This window comes from Galeopterus variegatus, unplaced genomic scaffold (assembly GCF_000696425.1).
Source record: "Galeopterus variegatus unplaced genomic scaffold, G_variegatus-3.0.2 Scaffold1596, whole genome shotgun sequence".
NCBI classification, from domain to species: domain Eukaryota; kingdom Metazoa; phylum Chordata; class Mammalia; order Dermoptera; family Cynocephalidae; genus Galeopterus; species Galeopterus variegatus.
In genome coordinates this window covers 314,028-340,143 of record NW_007727707.1, presented here as the reverse complement: position 1 = coordinate 340,143, position 26,116 = coordinate 314,028, and the positions used below count along the sequence as shown (strand labels likewise).

At 42.8% G+C, this 26,116-nt stretch overlaps 1 protein-coding gene and 1 non-coding gene across 2 annotated transcripts in view; one reads left to right on the top strand and one right to left on the bottom strand.

The window, feature by feature from the left end:
* The first annotated feature begins 12,427 nt into the window (after nucleotides 1-12,427).
* Nucleotides 12,428-26,116, top strand: part of ETV5 (ets variant 5) — a 57,854-nt gene continuing 44,165 nt past the window's right edge. The window contains exons 1-5 of the mRNA XM_008577879.1: nucleotides 12,428-12,591; nucleotides 15,707-15,825; nucleotides 15,967-16,054; nucleotides 16,185-16,232; nucleotides 16,326-16,376. Coding sequence (XP_008576101.1) covers nucleotides 15,781-15,825; nucleotides 15,967-16,054; nucleotides 16,185-16,232; nucleotides 16,326-16,376 — 232 coding nt within the window. The 5' untranslated portion in view covers nucleotides 12,428-12,591; nucleotides 15,707-15,780. The remainder of the gene's footprint in view (nucleotides 12,592-15,706; nucleotides 15,826-15,966; nucleotides 16,055-16,184; nucleotides 16,233-16,325; nucleotides 16,377-26,116) is intronic.
* Nucleotides 19,285-19,357, bottom strand: TRNAI-GAU. Its single transcript has one exon. It is a non-coding gene; the product is annotated as a tRNA-Ile (tRNA).

Below are 26,116 nucleotides of genomic sequence, written 5' to 3'. Positions count from 1 at the left end.
CCCTATTTTTTAACATGTGTAATTGAATTTTAAAACCACACAATTCTAACCTGGTCAACTCAAAAGACCTTTTGAAAACCTGTTTCCTTTGAAAACGGACTGTCTTTTAGGTTCCTCCCTTACGAAGTGGAATCACAAGACCTCTCTGATGTGTTTACGACATTCCTGTGCTGTGTTATCCTCTCTGCCAGGAGCCAGAGAGTCTCTAGTGCAGCCCTCCCTTTGGCTGACAGCTGTCACTCACAATGGCAGGGGGACACTTCTAACCCTCATCTGAAATAGGCTTCAGGGTCTGGCCAGATTTCCTACAGTCATACCTATACTAAAATAGATGTACACAAAGATGTTCATGGAAGTGCTGTTTTTAACCTCAAAAAATTGGAAAAAGCCTATATTCAACATTAGGCTAATAATTAACTAAATGATTAGTAGCCAGAAGGCATATTAGGAAAAACTTAAAAATGGAGTTTCTGAAGTGTTTAATGTCCTGGAGGCGTGCCTGTGATATAATGCTAGGCAAAACACAAAAGTATATATTTTTTAAATCTCCATTATGTAAAACAGCAAAGAAAAAGGCAAGGAAGAAATATGTTTAAATGTTAATGGTACTTAATTCTAAAATGAGGGATGCTCGTTAGTTTATTTTTAATCATTTTTTGTATTTTCCTAATTACACACAATAGGTATATAATAATTTTGTAATTTGAAATGTTTTTAAAACTTTTGAAAGACCAAACTCCTAGCTTAGGTGAATTAAGAAGATTGAATTTAGAAAATTAACAAAACCAAACAATTTTGGAGAAACTGAAAAAAAAAAGTAAGATTATTAAATATCTGAAACATCTTTGATTGGAATTAGGCCATAAATTTTTTTAAAAATTTTTAAGTATCATGATAGATAGGCATGCCTGCCAGTTGAAAGAACAATTTTTACTTCCAGTCCCACTCTGGTACAAGTGATGTACTAAGTCTTTTAAAATAAAAAATGTGACAGCCTGCAGGATTCTGTTACTTGTTGACCATGGACTTGGGCTTAACATGGCCTGAATGGATCTCTACCATTCATGATCTGCCCTCAGGAAGGACTGGAAGAAATCCTGGGGTGGGGAGATGGGTAGTGGGAGGAGCAAATAAGAGTCACCCCCACCCCTAGTGTGGCACTTAGTCAATTACTCACTGAAGGAATTTAAAACTGTTCTCCCTCCTCTATCCAAGCTAGCAGCAGCAGAAAGCAGAAGCAGAAGGACATGCTGGGTGGATTCCAATCATTCGGAGGCACTCAGAGTGCCAGTAGCCCACAGACAGCCTTCCGCATTCTTCCTATGGACCTAGTCCTGTTCCTCTGCACTTGGGAGTGTCCTGGACCAGGACAAAGAGACATCTGAAGAATGCTTTTTCTGATCCCCCCATCTCTTCATCCAGGTTCTATGCTATCTTTCACCTCTCTGCTCTGATGTTCTTCAACCCACTCTTCACACCCCTCAGATTTGTCTTTCCCAAATTTCCCTCTTCCACTTGTCACTCCCCCATCCCACCAACCCCCACCCCCAGCTTCCAGCCCAGCCCTTCCTGTTCACAGGCTCTATTTCAGTGGCCCTCAGAAGTTCCATCAGTTGGAAAAAATGTTCCTTTACTAAAATAGAGTAATGGAACTTTGTCCAAATTATGCTCAAAGATACAATTTTCTCAATGTTAAGTCTTTCCCATCAATTTTTGTTAAACCTTTGGCACCAGCACTCTGCCTATCTCCATTGAAAGCCCACAGATGGCAAAGCACAGGAACAAGTCTCAGGTGAATAATCATGGAAGAGCCTCAGGAACAGCCCATCGCGTGTCCTTCAACAGGTTGTTTATTTCACAGACACATGCTCGTGGTTGCAGTTTTATATGTATACATAAAATAAATTCCCATTTTCTGCTAATAAAATTGTTCTTGGTTCATGCGATAGAATTATATACCACACGCTTTTGTGATCATCTGCAGTTTTATATGTATACATAAAATAAATTCCCATTTTCTGCTAATAAAATTGTTCTTGGTTTATGCGATAGAATTATATACCACACGCTTTTGTGATCATCTTTTTTTTTTAAATCGTGGTGTTCCACTAAGAAAATTATGATTGATGTGAGCCAGGACACCTCAGTGACTTTGCAAGCTATTGCTTCAGACATCTTACATCTCTCTTCCCCCAATATATTACGCACCCACACACATTTGCACCTTTATCACCCCATTGTGCCTATGATCTCCACACCCCCTTCTCTGCCAAAGAATACTTGGGCATTCTGCAAGATACCATCCTCCATGAAAGTTTCCTGCCCATCTGTCCTGAGATCTGATAGAACTCCATTAGTTTCTTCAGAAATCAGTGGAGAAGACAGAAACACTAGATATCAGAGAAAAGTAGTTAAGAAGAAAACACTAAGTGAAAACTACAATGGAGGAAATATCACATGGAGAAGGAAAGTGTGGGAACTCTTTAATTTATCCTTGAGAATATTATTGCAGATCTTACTGAAAAGGTCAGGGTGGTCATGAAAGGTTAGCACCTCGTGGCTGGATTCATACAGACAAGAGGGGAGAGAACAGGATGTAATTATATTTCTACTCTATGCCAGACTCTCTGCTAGATGCTTTTCAAATATTCTATTTATTCCTCCTGGAAACCTTAAGGTTTGCATTATTATCTCCGTTTAACAAATAATAAAACTGAGGCTGAAGGAGATTAAATTATTTGCTCACATTCATCCACTTAGCAAGTTGCAGAGCCATGATGGAAACCCAGTTCCACTGCCCATGCCTGCTACACTATCCCACTGAATATCTGAACAGCTCTGTGAGGCAGTAGTTATTATACTCATTTTTTGGTTGGGAGATGGATGTGCAGAGAAATAAAATGGCCTGCAACAGTCACCTAGTTAGTAAAGATGGAATTAGATATGAGATGGGGCTTTGGCTCCAAGTTCATGCTCTCTTCACCATTCTCCACGTGCCTCAAGGAAGCACAGGTATAATTTAAAAGCTCTGACAGAAGGCAGTAAATCTGGGGAGCTGAGGGAGGTAGCTTAACCCACTGAAGATCTTTGAATAAACAAAGAGCATCTTCCAGACATGAGTCTATAGAGCTATTACCGTATTGTCATATGGATTACCTAGCTACCATTTACATTTACAAGGTGTACACATAGTTGTAAATGAATGCTACCTGAATTCCAGTCAGGAATGTGTGGGTTGGAATGGGTAAAGTATGGATCCTGTAATGAAAAATTACATCTTGTCATTGAAGGCAGTTTAACATACGAGGAAGGGGAAGACCATATTTAGCTTTTATATTCTACTGTGAGGAGACAGACCATGCCAGAGCAGGCCCTGAGGTCAGCTTCCAGGTTCAAGATGAGCATTCCTTAGTGGGAAGGCCCAGATGAAAACCCAGATAAACAAACAAAGCAATTAGGTGATGGAGCAGGGAACAACAAGCGTAAGGAAAAATTTCAAAGGTGGTTCAAGTTAAAGGTCATGTGAAGTTTTCCCACCCAGGATGCTACCCGATGAAGAAAAATCCGCTATGATCAAGCTGAAAGGAAAGCCTCAGAACATGGATCTTTCTTGGCTGCCTAGAGAAGACCCTCCAGTGCACCAGGGTCTATCCCAGGGAAACTGGCAACACTGATGAGGACCAGGCAAGCCAGGTGTGAGGAAGACATTCTCCTTTTGAACCTGAAGACTTCCAATCTTCCCAGGTGGAGGAGAAATGGAAAGTAGTTCTTCCAAGCTGTTCAATATTGCCCAGTCCCAGGGCGTAAGGAGGCACCTTTGTGGGGAGGAGGGCAGGGGACCTAGGTTGAATGAGCCACTGAGGAGGCAGAAACTCTTCTGAATAAGGCTTGGATTTCATACATGGAAATGGGCGATTTGGGCATTTTGGCACAGTATGAATTCATTTGGGTGCCTAAAGGCTGAGATGAGGCTCTAGAGTCCCACCAAGCTCCATGCCATCCCAAATCTGGCCAGGATGAAATGCAATGTCCCAGGGCCCAGGTTCTGCTGCTAAGGAAATGAAGCACTTCCTCAGTACGCACCCTGAGCTATTGCAGAGGCAAGTTAACAAACTCCTCATTCCTCTCCCACCATGTGGGCAAGACAGAGGCTAAATCCACAAAGAGGAGGTGACCCAGCCACCCCTTTTCTCAGGCACAGTGTTCTGCTGTGCGGTAGAAATCACTTGTTCGTTCATGCATTCATTCATCTTTTGGTGACCACCTACAAAGTACTAGGTTCTGTGTTTGGAGTTGGGGGATTCAGACAAGAATCTGAGAGGGTCCCTGTTAGAAGAATTTGTCCTGTGGTCAACACAGATGCATGAACAATGTCATGCATTCTTTAATTGAGGGTATCCTGGAGGATATGATGTTGGAAGCAGCCTTTCTGGATCTTTTGGATGATTGTTCTTAAGTACCTATGAAATGTATCCCATGATCCCAGAATGTGAATGACTAGCCCTCTTATGATTGTATAGAGCCCTTGATGTCCTGTCCCCAAAATACCCACTCCAGTCCCCTCTTAGTCGTGTCTCCTCCTGGACCTATCACCCTACAGTTTAGCCACACATGAGCAACTGACAGTCTCTGGACAGGCCAGCTATTGCCAAGTCTCCATGTGTCTGTGAGTGCCCTTCCCTCTTTGCTCTGCTCAGCAAAGTTCTAGTAACTAATCATTCAAAGCCTGGCCCAAATGTCAACTCTCTCAGGAACCTTCCTTGACCCTCACAGGAAGTACTCACTGCTCCTTCATTTGTACTCCTAGAACCCATTTACAGGCCTCTATTACGACACCTGTAAACATTGTATAATAGCTATTTGTTCCTGTGCCCTTCTCCCACCTCCCACAAGACTGTGAGCCCTTCTCAGACAAGCCCCAAGCTGAGAATACCAGCAACTCAACAAGTGTTTATGGAAGTGGACATAAAACTTACTGCTGTGTAAACTCCCATGTGTCTTACCTTAATAAGGACCTTTAATAAGTGATAGCCAGCCTCATCTGATAGAAGGAAAAACCATTCATCCCCCATGGCCAAATACTCTCATTCATTTATTGCTGAGACTCTACAGTGTTATAGTGGGGCAGCCAGGGGACAGAATGTTTTAGTCCATTTTGTGTTGCTATAACAGAAATACCTGAGACTGGATAATTTATAAAGGAAAGAGGTTTATTTGGCTTACGATTCTGCGACAGCTGCATCTGGCACGGGCCTCAGGCTGCTTCTACTCATCGTGGAAAAGTGGCAGGGAGCCGGCAGGTACAAGCAGATCACATGGCGAAAGAGTAAGCAAGAGAGAGACAGAAAGTGCCAGGGTCTTTTTAAGCAACAAGCTCTAGCGGGAACTAATAGAGCGAGATCTCACTCATTAATCCAGGGAGAGCATTAATCCATTCATGAGGGATCTGCCCCCATGACTCAATCAGTTTCCAACACTGCCACATTGGAGATCAAATTTCCACATGAGTTTTGGAGGGGACAACACATCCAAACTCCATCACAGAAATACAGTGTAGTAAAATCCAATCTGTGTTTCTTAAAGGCTGGAGTGCATATACTTAGATATGATTGTCTAGGCATAGAAAAATGGTTAGAACTATACATAAGAAACTATTAATGATGCGTAATTCTAGAGAATGGGGGTACAGGTTAGGAGGCAATGTGGGGGCTTTGATTTTTTCATTCTACATCTTTCTGTGATGTTGAAATTTTTGTAATGAGTCTCTGTCACTTTTCAAAGAAATGACATTAAAATGAATCTTATTACTACATCTTTAATAAAATCTGAATGATGTTAACAAAAAGGCATGTGCTAGAGTCTCACTAGAACATTTGTAGCAGCATCATTAGTAATAGCTAAAACTGGAAACTGCCCAAATGTCCATTAACAGCAAAATGGATAAATCAGCTGTGTGACTGTATGTGTGTGTGTATATATATACATATATATATGTATATATATACACACATATACTTTTCATACAGTGGAATACTATACAGCAAAGACAAAGAACAAAACACAACTATATACTACAAAATGTATAACTCTCCCAAACATTGAAGAAAAGAAGGCGGACACAACAGTATGTACTGTGTAACTCCATTTATATAAAGTACAAAAGCAGGCAAAACTGATATATGATATTAGAAGCTAAGATGGTGGCTAACCTTGGGACAGGGATTAGTGTCTGGTGGGGGAAGGAGGGGGGCTTTTGGCGGGATGAGGAAGGGAGCTGATAATGTGCTATTTCTTAATCTGGGTACTGAGTGCATAGAGGTGCTTACTTTGTGAAAACTCATCAAGTTCTACACTAATGATTTGTGTACTTCCCTGTATCTGTGTTGAACGTCAATAAAAAAAAAAAAAAAAAAAAAAAAAAAACCCACAAAATAGGCCAAAATTGAGATGCCTGAGCATTCCCTTACATCATTTGATAATCCTTCTTAAGAGCTGGATTCTGACCTAGCCTCCTACACGTCCAACAATGGGACAGAGTGGACATGGGGGCTAAATTGTGGTCCCAAATAGCTTTATGAGCACCTGTGTCTGGCCCCAAGGTAGAGCCTGAGGACAGGGAGGAACACACAGAGGACCTAAGCACCTCCACAGTGCTGAGAAGTCAGGGATCTCCTAGGATGGGATGTTGTTTTCATATTTTGCATTTTTAGGCATGTAGTTTGGCTTCTTGATGAGACATAATGCAGAGAAGGGAAAGGAGCAGGAATGAAGAGAGGTGTTCAGATGGGTCGTTTAAATGGAGGTTGCTTTGTGTCCCAGAGCCTAGGGGCAGGCAGACAGACTATTAACAAGAAACACGGTGTGGGAAAGAGGGAAGGAAAAGATGTATACGTGTTTATAAACACTTACTGTGGTTATTTGGTTTCAAGTGGTAATAGTGGGAAGATTGCCTCAGGTTAAAAGGGCAGGCTAGGGGCCGGCCCGGTGGTGCACTGGATAGTGCGCTGCTTGGGAAGCACGGCGGTGCTCCCGCCCGAGGGTTCTCAGAGCTGGACTCGGTTCTGAAGGCAATGGAAAGCTGTGGGAAGTTTCCAAAGATTTCCATCCAGTTATGCGGATTTTTTTTTTTTTTTTTAGGTTTTATGCTTATGGAAGAAATCCTTCAGTGATCAGAAATCTAAATAGGACATGCTCCTCCAGGTTTTCTTGATAGTGGATGCTTCTTAAGATCTAAGAATTGAGAGTTAAGAGAAGGAGACAAGAGAGAGGATGTCTTTGAGCTCAGAAAATGAGCCAGGAAAGTAATAAGGCCCTCACAGGCCAGCTGGGTCAGAGGTCAAGGACATGTATTCAGTCAGAGAACTAACTTGCTTCTTCTAAACTGAGAAACCTCAGACATGTTTGTTTTTAAACCTCTCACTTTGAACCTCAGTTTTCATATTAGCAAATTGGGTATTATTACTACCTTCAAGAGGGATTGAGAGTATTAAATAAGACATTATATATCAAGTGCCTAGTACAGAGCCTGGCATATTGGGGATGCTCAGCAAATGTAATTTCCATTCTCTTTCTAAAGTAGCTTTCATGAAGACAAATCCTTGCTGGCCCAGGATAATAATTCAGAAGTTTGTCTGGAGTTGCTAGAGCAAATTATCAAGGAAGCACAGCAACTCTCATTGGAGTGGCAAGAAAGCAACCAGAGCCCAAAGGCAAGATGAGGCAAGACGATAGAAGAGATCTCAGGGACTAAGGCAACATAGTGAAGTATGTAACAGCAAGGACTGTGCTCAAGATATATATTTGGCTCCTGACTCCAACTCCTACTAGCTGTGACCTTCGGCAAGTTACCTAACCCCTCTGTGCCTCAGTTTCCCCATATATAAAATGGGGATGATAATGCTATCTACATCACAGTGTTGTTAGAAGGATCAAGTGGGTTAATGGAAGCAAAACCCTGAAAGAGGGCCTGGCATGATGAAGTGCTCTGTCAGTGCTGGCTGTCGTCCTTCAGCACACACAACTTCCATGTGCAGTGGTTACTGGACAGGCTTTGGAGGGGCCCACTTGGGCACTCTCACCCTTTTACTATGCACTAGCTATGTGACCTGGAGCAATTTATTGAACCTTTCTGAATCTAAGCTTCCTCATCTGTGAAAAGTGGAGGTGATAATAATAGCACCTCCCTCTGAGGGCTGTGGTTGGGACTAAAAGTGCTAATACGTGTGAAGTTAGTTTAGCAAAGTATCTGGCTCATATTAAGTACTCAGTAAATGTCAGCTATTCCCTGGCTCTCAGGAACCCTGAAGACAATATGGCCCCTATTTATTTAAAGACTTGAATCTCAAAGATTTTCTTTTCTTTCCTCAGTTTTTAGGGCATTTATTTCTGAATTTTATTAAGAAAGATAGAATTCTTTATCTCTCCCTTGAAGACGAGAAAAATATTTCTGTACCTTTTTGACCCTGTCCTCAAGTCCCTTCCTATACATATACAAGATAGAAAAGGACACTGGGGGCTGGGTGCCACCCCAGGCTCTAGACAGGCCTATACTCACCACAACATTCCTAACAGAGGGAGAGAAGGCATTTTCCCAAAGTGAGGGACCAAGATCATAGTGCTGCCACATCTCCCACCATCATTTTGTTAATTAGCTCAAGGCAGGGTTGTCTACCTTGCACCTTAACTTACTTTTGACATTTTAAAGGAAAACTTTAAAAGCAATCCTCTAAAGGGTAATGGAAGTACTGAGGCTTGGGGAAAGGCACTAATTTTTCCCAATTCTTCCCTGTTGTTTTGCTGAAGACACATTGTAAATTGAGTTTAAAGAACAAGGGTCTGGTTATCTTACTGTGACTAAATGAGCTTTGCTACTGCCAGGGACAACAACTAGATGAATGTTCTTCAGGGTTGGTCTCTCTTTTTGTTTTCTTTTCCAATCCTCTTTCTCTCCTGGAGGAGAGGGAATGCCAAGTAGAACACAGGCTCAACAAAACCTCCAATGTAAGTAATGTTCTTAGGAGGAAAGACTCAATGTACTAGACAAAGAACTTCTAAATACTGACCCTTAACCCTTACAAAGGCAAAGATAACAAGAGAAGAAGGGGAGTGGGAAGGGGTTGGGAGTGGTGGTGGGAAATCATAAGGAGTAGTGGAAGAAAAGAAGACAGTGAAGACATCAGTAAACATTGAACAATAAGGAAGCAACCCTGGGCCCAGGAGTTGGACTGGCAAGATAGGTCATCACAAGCTGTACCCTCACTTTTCATGCTAAAGCCAAGGTAGCTGTGCCCAGGAGTGGACCTCCCTGTCCAAAACAAAGATCCAAATTCCCAGAATCACAGACTGTATGATTTGGAACAATCCTCAGAGCTCATCCATCCTGGCCAGTGCAGGCATCCCTCTACACTGTCCCTAAGTCTTTCTGCACAAATGCCTCCTGTGATGGTATTCCTTTGTTGCACCACTCTGAACATTCCAAAGTCCTTCCTAACACTGCGCTGAGATAAATCTGCCTCCCCATGGCTCCAAGCAGTTCTATTCTCTCCCACTCTGGGTTCAAATGATGTTTCTTCATGGCCTGCTGAGCAACAGAGGCACATGTGAGGTCTTCCACATATGGGCTCTGGAGTGGGACCACTTTAGCTCTTACCCAGGTTCAGCAACCGACATATTTGCTCTGTGACCACCGGCAAATTACTTATCTTTCTGTGCCTCAGTTTCTCATCTATAGAATGGAGATATTAATAATACTGGCCACTTCAGTACTATTACTGTGAGAATTAAATGAGATAATCTGTGTAGAATTACATACACCGGCAAATTACTTATCTTTCTGTGCCTCAGTTTCTCATCTATAGAATGGAGATATTAATAGTACTGGCCACTTCAGTACTATTACTGTGAGAATTAAATGAGATAATCTGTGTAGAATTACATACGGCATGAAAAAGTCATACATTAAGTGCTCAGTAAACCTCAGCTACTGAAATTATGCAATAAAGTATGGGTTCCTCCAAGGCAAAGACTGTGTCTTATTTATCTCTGTAACTTTTTTGCCTCGCACAGGGTCTGGCTGAATATTTTGTACAAAATAAATGTTTACTAGATGACTAAATAATTAATTGGCAGTAGTTCCATTCTGGCATAAATTCCTACACATGCTCTTGTCTATGACATCTTTCTTATAAAAACCTACCACCCACCTCCTCCCCTGACTCCAATTTAGCCACTATTTGTTACTACTCAATCTAGAAATACCTAACTTCCCTTCCCAAGATGGGATAGAGAGCCTTATAACAAGGTTACAAGAGCCACATTCGAGGGCATCAAGTCCAACCCTGTGGAGGAAGTTGCTGTGACGCATCCTGCACTGTTTTCCTGTAGCCAGTTATAAAGTGTGATTGATGTGTTATATGGCTTATATGGTGAGGACATGTGGCCCTGGGGACTACAACTCCAGAGGTCTGCAGAGACTTAAGCAAAGAAGAGTAAGAAAGCTCTTTTGGAGAAACTAGATCAAAGAGCAGGATGACATGGGATGGGATAGGGGAGGGATGGGGTGGGGATAGGCAAAGCTGGGGAAGAGGAGTATCTGGGAGCTAGCCTGGGCTCTGCATCTAGCTGGGGGGAGATAGAGGCTCCACAGAAGTCAGCAGTAAGCTGAGAGCACCACTGGTCTAGGGTAAAATCTCCCGCCCCCAAACAGGAATGTCTCTGCCAAAGGAATGAAGAAAGGCACCAAGAGAAAACTGGAGTCAGAAGCAAAATGCTCTACCAAGAAAATTAATATCAAGGACTTCTTGTTAAAAGTTCAGAGCACTTTCTCACCCATCAACTCATGCCCGTCCCAGTCTTTCCCAAAGTCAATAGCTCATGCCTGGTCAGTACTGAGCCCAGGACTCCACCCGGGTGCTCCAGGTTCCTTAGGTCCACTCAAACATTTGAAGGGTTATCAACGACAGACCAAGCTGTTTAAGATATACAAATGGAGGTAGAAAAGGTGGGGAAATTTTGACTTAAAAAAATTTTTTTTCTTGAAAATCAATACTGCATTCCCCACGGTGGGGGGTGGGGGGCAACCCCAGGGTTGGCTACCCTAGAACCCCGTTTGCTAGGAACTCTCTCCTTACACATCTTTCCTCCCCACCGCTGGCACACGGGGTGAATGGCAGGGCACACCAACAGAATGAGAACAGAGCTTCCCCACAAGCCCCCAGCATCCTGGGAGAGAGGATAGAGAGCCGCCCCACGGCCTTCACAGGAGCGGGTAGAGGGGGCGGAAGGGGGAGAGGATTGCTTGTTTATTTGTTTCCTGGAACACCCTGTTAAGAATCTCAGCAATTGCAGTTAATGCCCTATCGTTTGGCAAGCAGAGCTGCTTCTCCTCGTTCCCAGCTGCACGGGATCTAATTCGCGAATACACCATCTTGCATTCAACACTTAAATGGAAAACAAGCAGCCCTGGGAGGGAGGCAAGCGGTCTAACTCTGCATGCCGGTTTCGGAGGGATTTATCTTTCTAGGTCGGTTGACTGGCTGATGCCGTTCCCGTCGTAGGCTTCTTTGAGCCCAGACCCTTTCATCTTGACTCCAGAACCCACCGTGGGGTCAAATGAACATCAGGAGAAAACGGGATTTGGTGGGGCCTTAGGCCTTGTCAGTATAAAATAGTAACTAAAATCTGTTTGAGAGCTCAGATTTTAAAGGGAGATTCTGCTATTCTTCCCACTGGAAACCTGGTTAAAAGAAATTAAGGCCTCTCTTAAAGGTAACTAAGATTAGAGGGCTCGGTTTCCGTTTTCTGTGTTTCTGTGGGCCGAACGCCCAGGTCGGTCAGCGAGTTTCTCTCTGTGTGGATGACGAATTCCTCTCGCCTGGATTCTAAAATGATAACTTTGCTTGGTGCTGCAGCTGCGAACGTCTAGCGCCAAGCGATCCAAATCTGGCCTTGGAGTTGCTGGAGGGAGAAGTGGGGGTGAGTGGGGAAAGGGGAAGAGCCTGTCTCCGTGAAAAGTCTGGTGAGCGGCGAGAAGGGAAGTAACGGCGGTTCCTCCAAGCTTCGGCCCCTTTAAGTGCTTCACTGACTCAGCTAAGCTTCCCCCTCAGGTCGCGTTTTTTATGAATGAAAAACGTTCTTACATTCATTATATAAACAAGCCTGTGCTGATTGGCCAATGGCCCCCGGTGCATGAATTATGTAAAACAGACCCCTGAGGGGGTGGAGAGAGACGTACCGTTGGCCAATGAAGGCCGTAGTCGATGGGGCGGCTCGGCTGGATTTGCCCACAGACAGGGTAAACAAGAGGTGATGGACAGCCGCGGGAACGGCCGCAGGCCAATGGGAGCGAGGCTGGGCTAGGGCCGCGGGCCAATGGAGACGGGCGGAGCAGTGGGCCGCGCGGGGCCGGGCCAGCGCTCCAGCCTGGTTGGCAGCTGCGGCGCAGAGTCCAGCCGCTGGTGCGCGGAGCGGTTCACCGTCCCCGAAGCGGATCGGCCCAGCCAATTCTCCTAGGCGCCCAGGCCCGGTGCGCGCGTGCGTGAGCGCGCTTGCGCCGCCGGGGCTGCTGCAAAGGGAGGAGAGCGGCCGCCTCAGGTGAGGGGGCGTTGCAGGGGGACATCGGAGGGGGAGTCCAGAAACGGGTTCGAAAGGCCCCGCCGGCGAGAGTTCACGGGCTGGTTTAGAATCCTCAAAGTCAGGGTGCACTATCTGGCGTGAGCCCCCCGGGGCTGACCGCCCCCACCCCCCGCGGCCCGGCCCGGTCCGGTCCGGTTCCTGGGAGGCGTCGGGCGGGTGCGGCTAACGGTTCCGGAGCGCGCGGAGAGCGGGTTACCGCACGTCGCGGAGGAGGCGCGCGGGAGCGCGAGGTGCGGGGGCTCCCGGATAGAGATGGGAGAGTGCGGAGTTGCGGGTCTTTACAGTCTCTGGAGACCTGAGAGCCCCGAGGGGACCTGGAGGCTCGCGAGAAGAGACGCTTGGCGGAGCCTTGCAGTTGAGAGGAGGGGGCGGGAAGCAATTTGAGGGGGATTATTTGAGAGGTGCTGCCTCCTCCCCGAGCACCGGGAGGGGTTAAATGACATAGGCATGTGCAGCCTGCGGGGTTGGGGGGCGGCCAGGAACTTAAGCGGGCCTTGCAAGTTTCAGGTTGTGGAGAGTGGACACCCAGTTCCCCCACTGCCACCCCCAGCAGGCTGAGGGCGTCGGGCTGTGCGGCGACTCTCGAGAAAAATGGGGGAGTACCAGAACAGCTGCCTGGGGATGGTGGGGAAAAAGCGGGTGCGGAGGGGGGACAGAGAGATGCTGGAGCTTCGCGCTGGGTTAAGGGGTCTAGCCTCATTTTCAGAGGGCGGGAGGAACCTTTGGGGGAACCAAACTCTTGGTTGAGGAGGGGATGCCAAGGAGAGATGTTTCGGGTGGGGGTAAGGGTGGGGGTGGGGGTGGGTTGGAAGCGATTGGTAGCGCCCGGCGCTGCACCTTGTTTTTATGAATGTTGGTGACTTTATGAATGAAGCGGGTTTCTTTCGTTGGCTCACTGCTCCCTGCGGCTTTTTTTCCCCCTCTTTTTGTGAATGAAGCATTGAGCTTTCTTCCTAAAACGCTGGGGTGAGGGGCCTGCGTCGGAGGTTAGGCTTGCGTTGGGAGTGGGGGTGGGGGCGCAGCTGAAGGAGTTTTCATGAATGGGGAAGGCTGGGAATTGGGTGGAAGTGTGTCTTGTTTTGTGAATGGGGCCCAGCGCTAGGGATCCAGTTACAGCCTCTACCTGATGTGGCGGCCGCGGCTCGCTCTCCCATTCATAAAACCAGGCCCGCTGCGCGCCACGGGGGAGGGGCCTCGATCCGCCGCAGCGCGGTGTTAAAGTTTCGTGGGGACACCCGGGAGTCTGGAGGTTAGAGGGGAGGCCCAAAGGAAGTGGTTTAAACTCCTGGATGAACTCGAGCTTTCCCTTCAGGCTTTGAAAAAATGATACTTTGAACACAATTTTTCTGGCCCTTGAACTATGAGGGCCACTTTAGAGGTCCTCAGTGCCTTTTTTGGGTTCTTTTATGGCAGTTTCTTTACGTTGTTTAATTTTTTACGAGTTATGAGTACTTTTGCTCTTTAGGGTGAAGTATTTCATCATGATACTCTGAAAATATCTCCCCCTCCTGGTCTCCTGCTCGTTGTTTCCTTTCCCCCAACAAACATTTATAGAATTTCTAAGGCCACAGATTAATCTGACAGATTTTCAAAGGTGACAGAAAACTCTTTTTCATACCCCTCAACTCACTGCTGAGGAACCTCAACTCACTGCTGAGGTTGCTCAGATTTTGTATACGGCCAGTTACACTTGAGAGGCAGGCTTTATTCTAAACGATTTTGCGCTGTTTGGAAGTCAAGCAGACAGGCTGGCGGGAGTGTTTTTCTAGGAAGTTATGTACTGTGTGCTATTTTGCTCCTCTCTTTGCTTTGACTTTGAAAATATCTGATTACTTGGGCCAAAGTGCTGAGGAGGAGGCTGGCGGTGAAGAGTTTCCTTGTATCCTGCTCACTTATGAAAATTTGATATGCTCCACAGTGTGAAAAATAAATTGGATGAAACTGACCACTATTAAAAAAACCTTCCTATTTAAAATTTGTATACAATAGAAATTATACTATAAGCAACTGTGCTTTGCTTAGAGCTGGGGTAAGTGCAATTAATGTTTTCTCCCATTTTGTTGACTTAACTGCATTTTTATTTGGAGAATAAAACAAAGTATTCAAGAAGGTGATAACTTCCCAAAATTGTTTCTTTATTTCTCCCAAATTAGAAAAAGTTCTCTCCTTACCCTTTGATCCCCAACTTCTCTTCTCAGCCCTAACACTTATCAGTGCTGAAATGAGTTTAATTTTAATCTTTTTGATGTGTCTGGGAAAATTGACTTTACTGTAAGAAACAAACTGAATTTTCTTTCCATGGATCTTTTGCTTTTAATGCTTTTTTAAGATTTAGAGATGCATTTAAAATATATGCAGTGGAATTTACTTTTCATAGATATTTTATTCTTTTAGAAATTGGAGATATCACAGATATCTTTGTACATCGCTGTGGAGATATTTATGACATTACAAACACTACACCTGTTTGGACAGAAGGTTTAGGTTTTAAATAAAGAGTTGTGTGTAAAGATAAGTACACTTCTGATCACTTTATTCCTGATACTACATAAAGTGTTTTACCACTGATCTACAAAATACTTTTAGAAATACTGTGTATGTCAGATTCTTAACTGCCAGTAATTTGAAATACTTAAACCCTGTTTCTCTACTTCCTGTCACTGTACTATCAAACACGAAGTGATCTCTTTTTTAAAAACTCTACTGCAAATGCCCTGGAGGATCTTCTACATGAAAGAATCTTGAAATCATCCTTTTATAATTAACATAAGATTTGGGGGGTTTTATGTCTGTTTTTTTAGGGGACAGACAGTACCAAATCTATAATCTTTATAAAAGAAAAAGAAGAAGAAAAGAAAGGAAATGATGGCTGGGTAAATGGATTTGGCACTAAGTACACAGTGCACCTTTGATTAATCAAGCCTGGCATTGGTCCAGAAACCTTACACCTTGAGTGGACTTAAGTTCAGAGAAGGTAGTGATTTTGCACAGGTTCTAAAGAAAGAGCAGTATAAAACTGCTTCATTTCTCTTTTTTCCCTCTTCTCAGTTAAAATCTCCCAAATTCATTACAGGAGGATCCCTTTTCCCCCAGAAATTACTCAATGCTGAAACCTTTCAAAGTGATATTAGAGACGTTGGAATCACCATGGATGGATTTTATGATCAGCAAGTCCCTTTTATGGTCCCAGGGGTAAGTTTAAGTTTATGTGGCTTTTGGTTTGTTTTGTCCTCCCTCTTCAAGTATGAGTCTTCTCCTTATTGGTTAGTGGGTCAAGCCCCTTTGGACGTGTTTACTACATTTGAGTCTTCACTGTGTGTTGGCCTCTTACAGAAATCTCGATCAGAGGAATGTAGAGGGCGGCCTGTGATTGACAGAAAGAGGAAGTTTTTGGACACAGATCTGGCTCATGATTCTGAAGGTAGTGAAGCTTTCCCCTTCTATGTTGTGACTTCCTCAAATTGCCCCCATTGTCAGCAGCATGTAGATTCTTCCCCCTCTTCTCCCTAGCAGAGTATCCTCATTCTGGGGTCTTCTGTTTTCAATTCCAGAGTTGTTTCAGGATCTCAGTCAACTTCAAGAGGCTTGGTTAGCTGAAGGCAAGTTTCTTGGCTGTCCTGTTTTCCATATAAAACATTTTACTGTGCTTTTTAATAAAACGTCAAGGTCTAAAATGAAAATCTCTTTTCCAGCACAAGTTCCTGATGATGAACAATTTGTCCCAGATTTTCAGTCTGATAACTGTAAGTACCTTTCAGGGGGTGGCATATTTGTTCTGAAATTTTTTGGTCTTGGATAATGAATGTCCAGAACACTCTTCTCAGCTATAGCTAGCAGATTTGGACAGTATGTATACTTTTAGTTTTTTCAGAGTTAACCCTGAAAATTTTTATTTCATTCCTTATTAAAATTATTTCTGAAACTCTGTTGTGGGTAAGATTTACTGAACATAATTTCAGTCTGAATTTCTTTTGACCTTAAGTATATTGCAAGGCTTCAAGCTCAAAATTATAAACTAACTGACATAATATATAAAATGTTGGACCAAAACATCTATTAACAGACATTCTTATAGCTTTTCTTGTTTGTTTTATAAATTAAGTCCTTGATGCAGGTCATGAACCTGACATTTTTGTTCCTTTTAAAGGTGCAGAAAATAGTTAATGGCAAATTATAGTTAATTGTGATTTCACCCAACATTTTGTCAATTTTGTTTCTACTTGTAAGCCAAGAAAGGATGGTCATAAGGTGACCTGATTTGCTCTTATTTTTCATGTAGTTGCTGTGGTTTTACTCTTCAGAGATGAATAAAATCTTTTTCTTAAAATGGTCATTAAGTGCTCATTAGTTGATGTACTAAAATGCAGTGGGGAGCTCAAAAGATAACTCTCAGTGCTGGCAGGGGCATGGTTAGCTTTGCACTGATCTTTTGGGGCTGTCCTCAACAGGTTTGGGAGCTTTTATGGTCCAGGCAGAGCTATCAAGGACAAAGCTGGCTGATGAAATTTGAGCAGCACAGGGCCGCTCTAAAGAACATTAGTCACTGGTGAATGAGCAGGTTTAAGAGAGGCCTGGAGAAAATGCTGCCTCTCTTGAGAGTTGCATCATAGAGAAATTCATGTCTCTTAGTCATAGTTTATAATAGCAAGCACCTGAGCCAGGCAAGGTTTCAATTTCTCATTTTGCACCAACAAATTCTTCCCAGCTTTGTTTTATCTGGGGGGGGGGGGGGGGGGGGGGGGGGCGGGGGGTCTGTGTATGTGCATGTGTATAAAAATGCTACTGGGAGAGAGGGTATCTTTGGGTCTGAGTAAAAGATGAGTGTTCTAAATCTATTAAATAGAAGAACAGAGGTAACAGCTAAACATTCTTTAATGATAGGCCGTTATCAGCACTATGCTCTAACCAACTGAGCTAACCAGCCAACCTAGATTTCAGCATATATATATATATAAAACAGTTATTTTATTTTTTGGTTTTTTAACTGGAAATACCTTTTTTATTGAAATATAATTGATTATACATATTTGTGGGGTAGAGTTGACTATCAGTATTTGTGTTCAATATGTGATGATCAGATCAGGATTATTAGCATGTTCATCACCACAAAACATAATTATTTTTTGTGTCCCCACAGCCAGGCAGCACATTCTTCTCTATGAATATTTTTCACAGCCTTGTGTTGAGGACTAGCTTCCATTCCAGTCATTTTTTGTAAGAGCCCATGGTTATTCCAGGGGAGGGAAAGAAACTCATTCAGATTTAATGAAACCTTATGAGTTGGTTTGAATCACCCAATCAATGACCTGTGTACCAAATTTACATTTGCCTGGGAAAGCAAGCCTTTTTTCTACAGTATCAGAAACATTTGTAACAAATGTTCTTACCAGTGGCCATTGCTAATATTCAGACTTCCCTGTTAACAATGATTTCATTAATTTTGTATGTGCCCGAGAGGGAGAGGAGAGAGGGAGAGAAGGGGATAGAGAGGAGGGAGAGGGAGAGAGAATGAAAGAGAAATACTAAGTAACATGGATAATCGTTTTTATTTCAGAATATCAGTTTTAAAGATTATGGCTTTTTTTTGTAAACACTATAAACTCAACTTCTAAAGAGATTATATTTTGTAATTTTTCCAGATAATGGGTTTTGCCCATAGTTATCCATCTACCTATAAGTGAGATTTTAATAAATGAAACCATTGTTCTTATAAGTCATATAGAAATGCTCAGCTTACCTCTAGCTGTACAGTTTCACCTCTACCTCACAATTATAGACATTAGTAAAGCATTCCCCACCTGGCAACTCTTAAAGGTTAAATCAAGGGAATAGAAAGTACAACACAGGTGTTCCGCCAGTGTCTCCAGTTGTCCCTTGGCCCTGAGAAGTAACTGTGAAGATCCCAGATTGCTTGAGCTTGAAGACCCTTGTAGAGACAGTTTTGCCCGACCCCCTCGTTTTACAGAGGCAATAATGTAAGGCCCAGATAGCTGGAGAGACCAGTGGTTTGGGGGCAAATTAGGTGAAAAGAGAAAAAAAATTCATAAAATAACATCCTTGAAGCTCTTACAAAGCTGCAGAGCCAGGGGTTACCAGCATGTTCAGATGTATTCAAGGCTATCTGTCATTATTTTGGGTACATAGAGGTGGGTCTCAGAAAGCCTTAGGGAGACTGCCTGCTGTCCAGTCCAACACCTCAGTTTTCTTCCTTCTGTGATCCTGAGGAATTTATTAAATATCTTAGTGCTTTGAGTTTTTCCATCTAGGATTTGGAAGAGAGAGAAAAATTATGAAAACTGACATGTTTTCCAGAAGACATATTAGTGTGTGTGCAGATAAAACTCTGTACATATATCCTATATATTTATAAGTGTGTGTATATGTATATCTATATAAATGTGTATGTAATTAAATATGTACATTAACACAGAGCTACCAAGCCAAGTAATCTGGGTCAGTACATAGTTGTGTACACATCTTTACTATACGTTTTCACAGAATTAACTACAAATCAAAGCCATAGATAAGATTGGAGCTTGGAATGTTTCAGTATGGGGCAGGGTAGGATGTCCCATTCATTTTTCTGAACTGACTGCTTGGGTTCTTAAGGGTGTATTACTAGATTTGTTTGTTTCTTTGTTTTCTGGCAGCTGGCTGTACAGGGATCGAACCCTGGACCTTGGTGTTATCAGCACTATGCTCTAACCAACTGAGCTAACCAGCCAACCTAGATTTCAGCATATATATATATATATAAAACAGTTATTTTATTTTTTGGTTTTTTAACTGGAAATACCTTTTTTATTGAAATATAATTGATTATACATATTTGTGGGGTAGAGTTGACTATCAGTATTTGTGTTCAATATGTGATGATCAGATCAGGATTATTAGCATGTTCATCACCACAAAACATAATTATTTTTTGTGTCCATTACCCAATTTCTCCCTAACTCCCAGCCAACCTAGATTTTAGCATATATATATATATATATATATATATATATATATATATATATATTAAAAAACACGGTTTTTTAAATGTAGATTTCAAAAAATAAAATAAAATGCAGATTTTAATTATGATTTTTTTTATCTCATTTGTTTCAGTTGTGATATTGTGAATATTTACTCTCACAACTTCAATAACTAAACTATTTTATGTTAAGGAGAGAGCATGATAAAATCTTATTTCAAATTTATGACTCCATACCAAACGTAACTTAGAGAATTGTTTTAAAATCCAAGTGACCGTATTTTCCTCCTGAAGTGTTCTTTTTAGATCTATGTTTCAAAAAGAATGGAACTGACTGGGAGAAGTACGGGTAATTTCCTAAGGACCAGCTAATTAACTGATAAGATTGACTTTTCATAAATACATCGCAATAGCTGGCTGGGGAAATAGGATTAACTGTTATGACAGCCCTTGAGCCTAAAAAACATTGTTCTTACTCCTGTTTCACCATGAGATATTGACTTTTCATAAATACATCGCAATAGCTGGCTGGGGAAATAGGATTAACTGTTATGACAACCCTTGAGCCTAAAAAACATTGTTCTTACTCCTGTTTCACCATGAGATTATTCAGCTACATTTTTTTAAAAAAACAGTGTGAGGTTGATATAGTACAGGCAGTGCCTTTCTTTTGGAGAGGGCACATCATTTTGGTCCCAGATGTGGTATATAGCAAAACTCCACATGTACTTGCTCTGTGGTCTTGGGCCATTTCTATTTAAAAAGATCAACCTACAGTCTTTTTGTTTTGGAAGGTAAGAAAGAAAATAGTAGATACTTTAAAAATAAGACGCTTGAGGGAGTCAAGGCTATCAGTTTATACTTTTCAGGAGCTAGTAGTTCTGAAGGTAGGGAGAAAGAAGAAAGAATACTGAAGAAAGCATGAGGAGAATATGCAAGGAGATTATTTGACTCAAGGTTTTACAGTGTTACTTTCAGACTACCTTAGCTGAGAGGGTGCTAAATGATTTTTGAAATCCTTCCTGTTTTGATAGCCTCTAAGATTCTTAGACCGAGGACTCTTAAGGGCCCCACTCCCAGAGTACCCATTTATCTAAAAGAGCCATATGTTTAATAAAATCTGTTTTCATCTAACTTTAATTCAGTTAGGCTTATTTAAGACAATCTCTCACTCTTCTGTGTCTCTTTGCTCTTAGTCCACTAATAAAACTCTATAGCCTTGCCAGTTCTTTGTATTTGGTGAGAAAGACTTGGGATGGGGAATTACATCTGAGTCTGCCAGGCAGATCACTTGTGTAGGTGCCAGAAGTAACAAAATCCTGGCATCATACAAGAAAGTACTATTTGTCCCCTGCTCTTCAGTATTCTTCAGTTTTACAAGATTAAGACATGGGTAGCATAGTTAAGCTGAAGATTTGTAATATGCCATTTTTCTACTGTCTAGTAGTATCATTGTTTTAATTTCAGTCCCAGAAAAATTGTTACTGGTGGTGGAGTGCGGAGGGGTGTGTGATTCTCTACAGAGACTGTTTGCTCCACAAGTTTCTTGGGTCTTAATGGTGGTAAAGTACAGCCAGCCTCAGAGGCTGACAGCCCCTCTTGGGCATACAGCTGCCCTTGAGGCAGCTTGGGCCCATCTGTGCCCTGGCACACAGTGCTTCTCCACTTGGAATCCAAGGAGCTCAGAATCTTGTCAAGTGCAGCTCCCTCTTGAACAGATGCCAGGCATGCTGATGCCATTACCGGATTAGGTTGCTTTTTTAAAAATTCATTTTGTGAACTCATCAAGCTCATTTAACAGAGGCTTTGGTCGTCAGTTTGAATCATTGTCCTGTTCCTCTAGGCTCAGCTTAAATGAATGGCAACATACTAGGCCCTTAGTATGTGTGCACACGAATGCATGTGCATAAATTATAACCATATCTTAACGTAAGTACACCTGTGGGCCTGGCAGGTGGATGACAATGGGCAATCAGCTCAGATGTTAAAGAGAGAAGAGCCCCCATAAAAGTCCCCTTTGTAGCAAATAAAGGAAGCTCCTCTGCTTAGAAGGAGGAAGTGTTTAAGGGAAAATTGCAGCAGAGGGTGCGAGATTTCAGAGAGCAGGATAAGATCTAGCTATTAAAAGGCCAGGAGTTCAAGGCTGATCTGCCGAATGGCCAAGGCATAGAATGGGATTATGTGGTCAGAAAGACTTCAGAGAAATGCTTCTGGTGGCACTGAGTTCACTGGAGGGGGTGTGGGGGCAGATAATGAGAAAAGGTAGATATAAGACATTTGAAAATAGCCAAAATATGTTATGAGCAAAAAGGAAATCACCCATGAGCTAAAATTTATCTCCTGGATTTGATTTTCATAAAGAAGTATGCTTTTCCATGAAATAAAGCCTGGATGTTAAACCAGCTCTATGAGCTCTCCCTCAGGATGATTATTGAAGATGTGGAAAAAAATCTTTAAGAAACCAAACCAGCTTTTAGCCTTGTACTTTGTGAAGTCTTGAAGTAGATTTCACCCTCCAATCCCAGACCTCCATACTCATCTGTTTTGATGTCTCATGAACATCCAGGTGGGTATTTCTAAACCCTTCAGGCCAGATCCAAAGCCAGGTAAAAGAACTGTGAAACTGTCATAATAGTAGCTCTCCCCGACCTCTGCAGCCAGAGAATCTAGTGGTGTCTCCAGAGTCCCTCTCCCCTGGGGAGGAAGCCAGGTGGCTCCTGATGTAGTTACTGGCATGAATGGGAAAGTCTGGAGAGGCAGGCTTCCAGATAGAGCTGTCCCCTAAAGCAAACCAGCTCCCGTAGGGGCAGGAGAAATACCACTGAAGTCTGTTTCTCTCAGCTGGTAGCTACAGTCAGATTCTGAACAGGGCTGCGCATGATAGTTTTTCTTTTGCCTTTCCCCTTTGCCAGAGGGCACTTCCTGACCTCACTTCCAGCAGACTTGCACACCTTTGCAGATTTCAGCCAAGGGTCTTGGCTATTTGAATCCTAGGGAGGGTGCTAGGCAGGCACCCCTTCAATGTCTGAAATTCTTACATAAACACAGCACACTGGGTGAGCAAGCATCCCTGCAGCAACAGCTGGGCTCTGGACACTGGTAGGTCTGCCCCAGCTAGCTGAGCTGCAGATTCCCCCTCTCGCCTGAATGGAGGATTCCAAATTGGTTGTGAATGGAGGGCGGGGCTCACTTGCAGACTTTTTCAATGAATAACCAGACCCCATTGTGCAGCCTGTGGAAAAACAACCAACTCTAACAACACTAGGACTGTTAGAAATATGCTTGTGATTGGCAGCTTGGAGAGCCTCCAAAATTAGTTTCCTTTGGCTTCCCTGCTGCTCCCTATTCTCCAAGCCTGGGCTTAATGGGGTTTGAGTTTTCTTTTAAGTGTTCACTTTAACCCTCAAACTGCCAGGCTCATTGCCTGGGTTTATGGGGAAGGACCAATGAAGCCTGCTGCCCTTTCTTTGTCTTTCATTTTAGACTGTAGCTGTCTGAAGGGAGTAATAATAGAAAGGGTGGTTTAGCTTCTCCTGGAAGAAAGAGGTGTTGAGACTTGATCTGAGGATATTACCCTTTTATCTCCTTCCCCTGGGGTTGTGGCTTCAGCTCTCCATTAAAGATTCCTGCCTACTCTTCTGCTCTCACCTCCACTTTTTAACTCCAGGCCTAAAGAACTCAGACGTTTGCCTGCCACGACACAGATATGTCTTGCTTAGGCTTACATTTTATCATGGGGGTGGCAAAGCTGTAATTTCTCTACTCCTTGGCCTTCTCTCTCCTGTTTAATTTTTCACTGTGGTCATATAAATGGCATTTTATAATGCTACTTTCCAAACTCTCATACTCGGCTATGGGGGAACCTCATTATGGCTGTAACCCTTCCACTGGGCTCTAATCAAATTCTTTGCCTCCCAAAATGAACATTACAGGAAGTACCAGAAAGAACCCAGCCTCCAAGCAACCCCCAAACCAGAGTGGCTTCCTCACACTGGAACTAGGCCAAGTTCTATGGGTATACATGCCTCACAGGTCTACCTTAAACATCCTCCAACATCTTAGCTAACAGCTCACAGACATACTCCCAAAGGGCTGCATGATAAGCATAAAAAGGACAATCAGTTAAAAAGCAAACCAAAAGTTAATAAGAATGATCCAGTGCAATGCTCTCAGGATTTTAAAGAGGTCTTCTTAGTTCCTGCTCCTCATCCTCACAACCATAAGGCTGTTTGCACTTGTGTTTTGCTTAAGGATTTTTTTCCTGAAATTTTTCGCTTGCTGTAAATTGGTCTTGCAAGCATGTCTTCCTTTCCCTATTAAAAAGAGTACAGGCCTGGGCAGATTGTGCTTTTGCAAGAGAGTTTGGAACCTCTCAGGAGGTAACCCTAGATGGGGGCTGTGTGAGAGGCTGCTGATACGCGTGCTTCTCCAGAGGGGCTGAGGAGGACTTAAGCTTACATAAACACTTTTCAGCCAAGTGCCTGCAGATGCTTTGCAATAGCCTGAAAGAGCACTTAATGAGAGTCTTTTATATTTTTCCCATAGAAAAGGTAGAATAGAAGAGGGGGGATGTCTCTTCCACTCAGTCACCCACAGTAAAGACCAGATCCTGGAGCCTACCCCAAGTTTCCTAATCTGAATTTTAATAGAGAATAATTGAGCAGTGATAACTCTGCTGTGCTGGGAGATATCTTGAGTCAGAAAATTTCTCCTCCTCAGCTCCATCTTCATTCCTTTCCTTCCTCACCAGCCATGGAATTTTATTTCTTGAGGAATATGGGGAAAACAGCATAGGGTTTTTGATGTATTCTGTATTTGGATGAATATAAAACTTAGTCCCTGCTTCCCAATTTCCATTCCTGTTGAAATAAGAAACAAACCATGTTTCTTAGGCTCTAAGTGTCTCCAAATGCAAAAGAGGCCCTGTCATGTGTTTCCTTATACCGCCTCAGGGGCAGTGGCTCCTCTGCGCACAGTGGCTACCTGGTGAACGGGATGTGTATGTTCTCTACCATGTTCCCTTCCCACCCATCTTCCAGAGCCCCATAGTAGCTTTCAGTAACTATGTAAAGGGTCTCTGATCCTAAGTTCTGAGGGTCCTTGGGATGACCTTAGAGATAAATAGGAGAAAGCTAGTTAGGGCTATTTCTGTTTCCTCTTTTGAACACATAACACTAGCCAAGTGTTGCTAGGCCACATTTAGACTTTGAGCAGTTAATGCTATGTTTACCAGTCTGACTGTGTGCTAGAGAACAAGTCACAGTTTAGGCACCCTTGATGCACTTGCTGAGTTTCTGCTTTTAGGAGAAGTGGGGCTATAGATAGAAGGGAATGGATCTGGGGCAGAAGCCCATTTCCCTGGGGTTTGGATTTTCGCCAGTCAGATTTTAAGGATGAATTTTAAATTTGAAGATGAAGATAAGATTTTCCACAGTGCTTAAATCCTATTTCAAGTACTGTTAACGTTTTATTTTAGTGCCAGTTTAGATAAGAATTACATAAGTTGAGAGTAAATTATAGAAGGGATGTTAAAGTTTAAGCTTAAGGTTTATTTAGTTTTGCGTTTTTTAACCTTTCAGGAAAAATGTCATGTTTTCCCTTTTCCTGATTGCATGTTCCGCTGTGAGCAGCCCTCCACAGTGCAGGCTGCTGAGGCTGATGTCAGGCCACAGTGGAGGAGGTCACCCTGTCATCGCTAGCAACAGAGGAGTGGGAGATCAAGGGCTCCCTTTAGACTTCTTTCTCAATCTTGAAAATAAAACAAATAGTTGCCTATCATATCGGTAAAGGTTGAATATTAAAATTCTTTGAACAGCTGCCCAAGGAAAATAGTAAAACATTATTCTAAATAATGCTCGTATCTTCCTTTTGGTGTAATTAGACCAATCACTCACATATTTATCCTGTTAGTCTCTTAATCAAAAAATTAACCATACACCCCAGATGGAAGCCAGCTCTGTGGCTGTAGGTCTAAAAAGCCCCATCCCATAGTAGTTGAGTGGGGGTGGTACATTATAAGCTAGAGGAACCTCTATTTTTGTCTTTACTCTCCTCAGAGTCAGCTGTGTACCCTCGGACAAGCCTTTTACCTGACTGTTAAATGCTTTGGTTTCTCCATGGCCCACAAGTTCAAGAATGTGTTAACACTTTGCAATTAGAGACAGTATTTTTTATGGACGAGTCTGATATCTATTGATACATGAGCCCTACCTCAATCAAAGTTGGTCCAGTTCTTTTCTAAGCTCCTTTTCTGCTCTTTAATTTTTAACTCTTATGTTCAAGTCCTCTGGGTTTTCATTTTCAGAATTCTAAAGCAATCCTAAATTGTTAGGATAAATGAGTCTTTTAAAGAAAAAGAACTGTACACATCCAAGCTGTTTCAAGAATAATGCTGAAGTGTGGAAAGAATGTGAACTTAAAGGAAGTAAATCTGAAGCTGGTTCATCTGGGTCAAAAAAAAAATCTCGACTACCATTGGCATTCAGTTTTCCTCCCATTAGATAACAG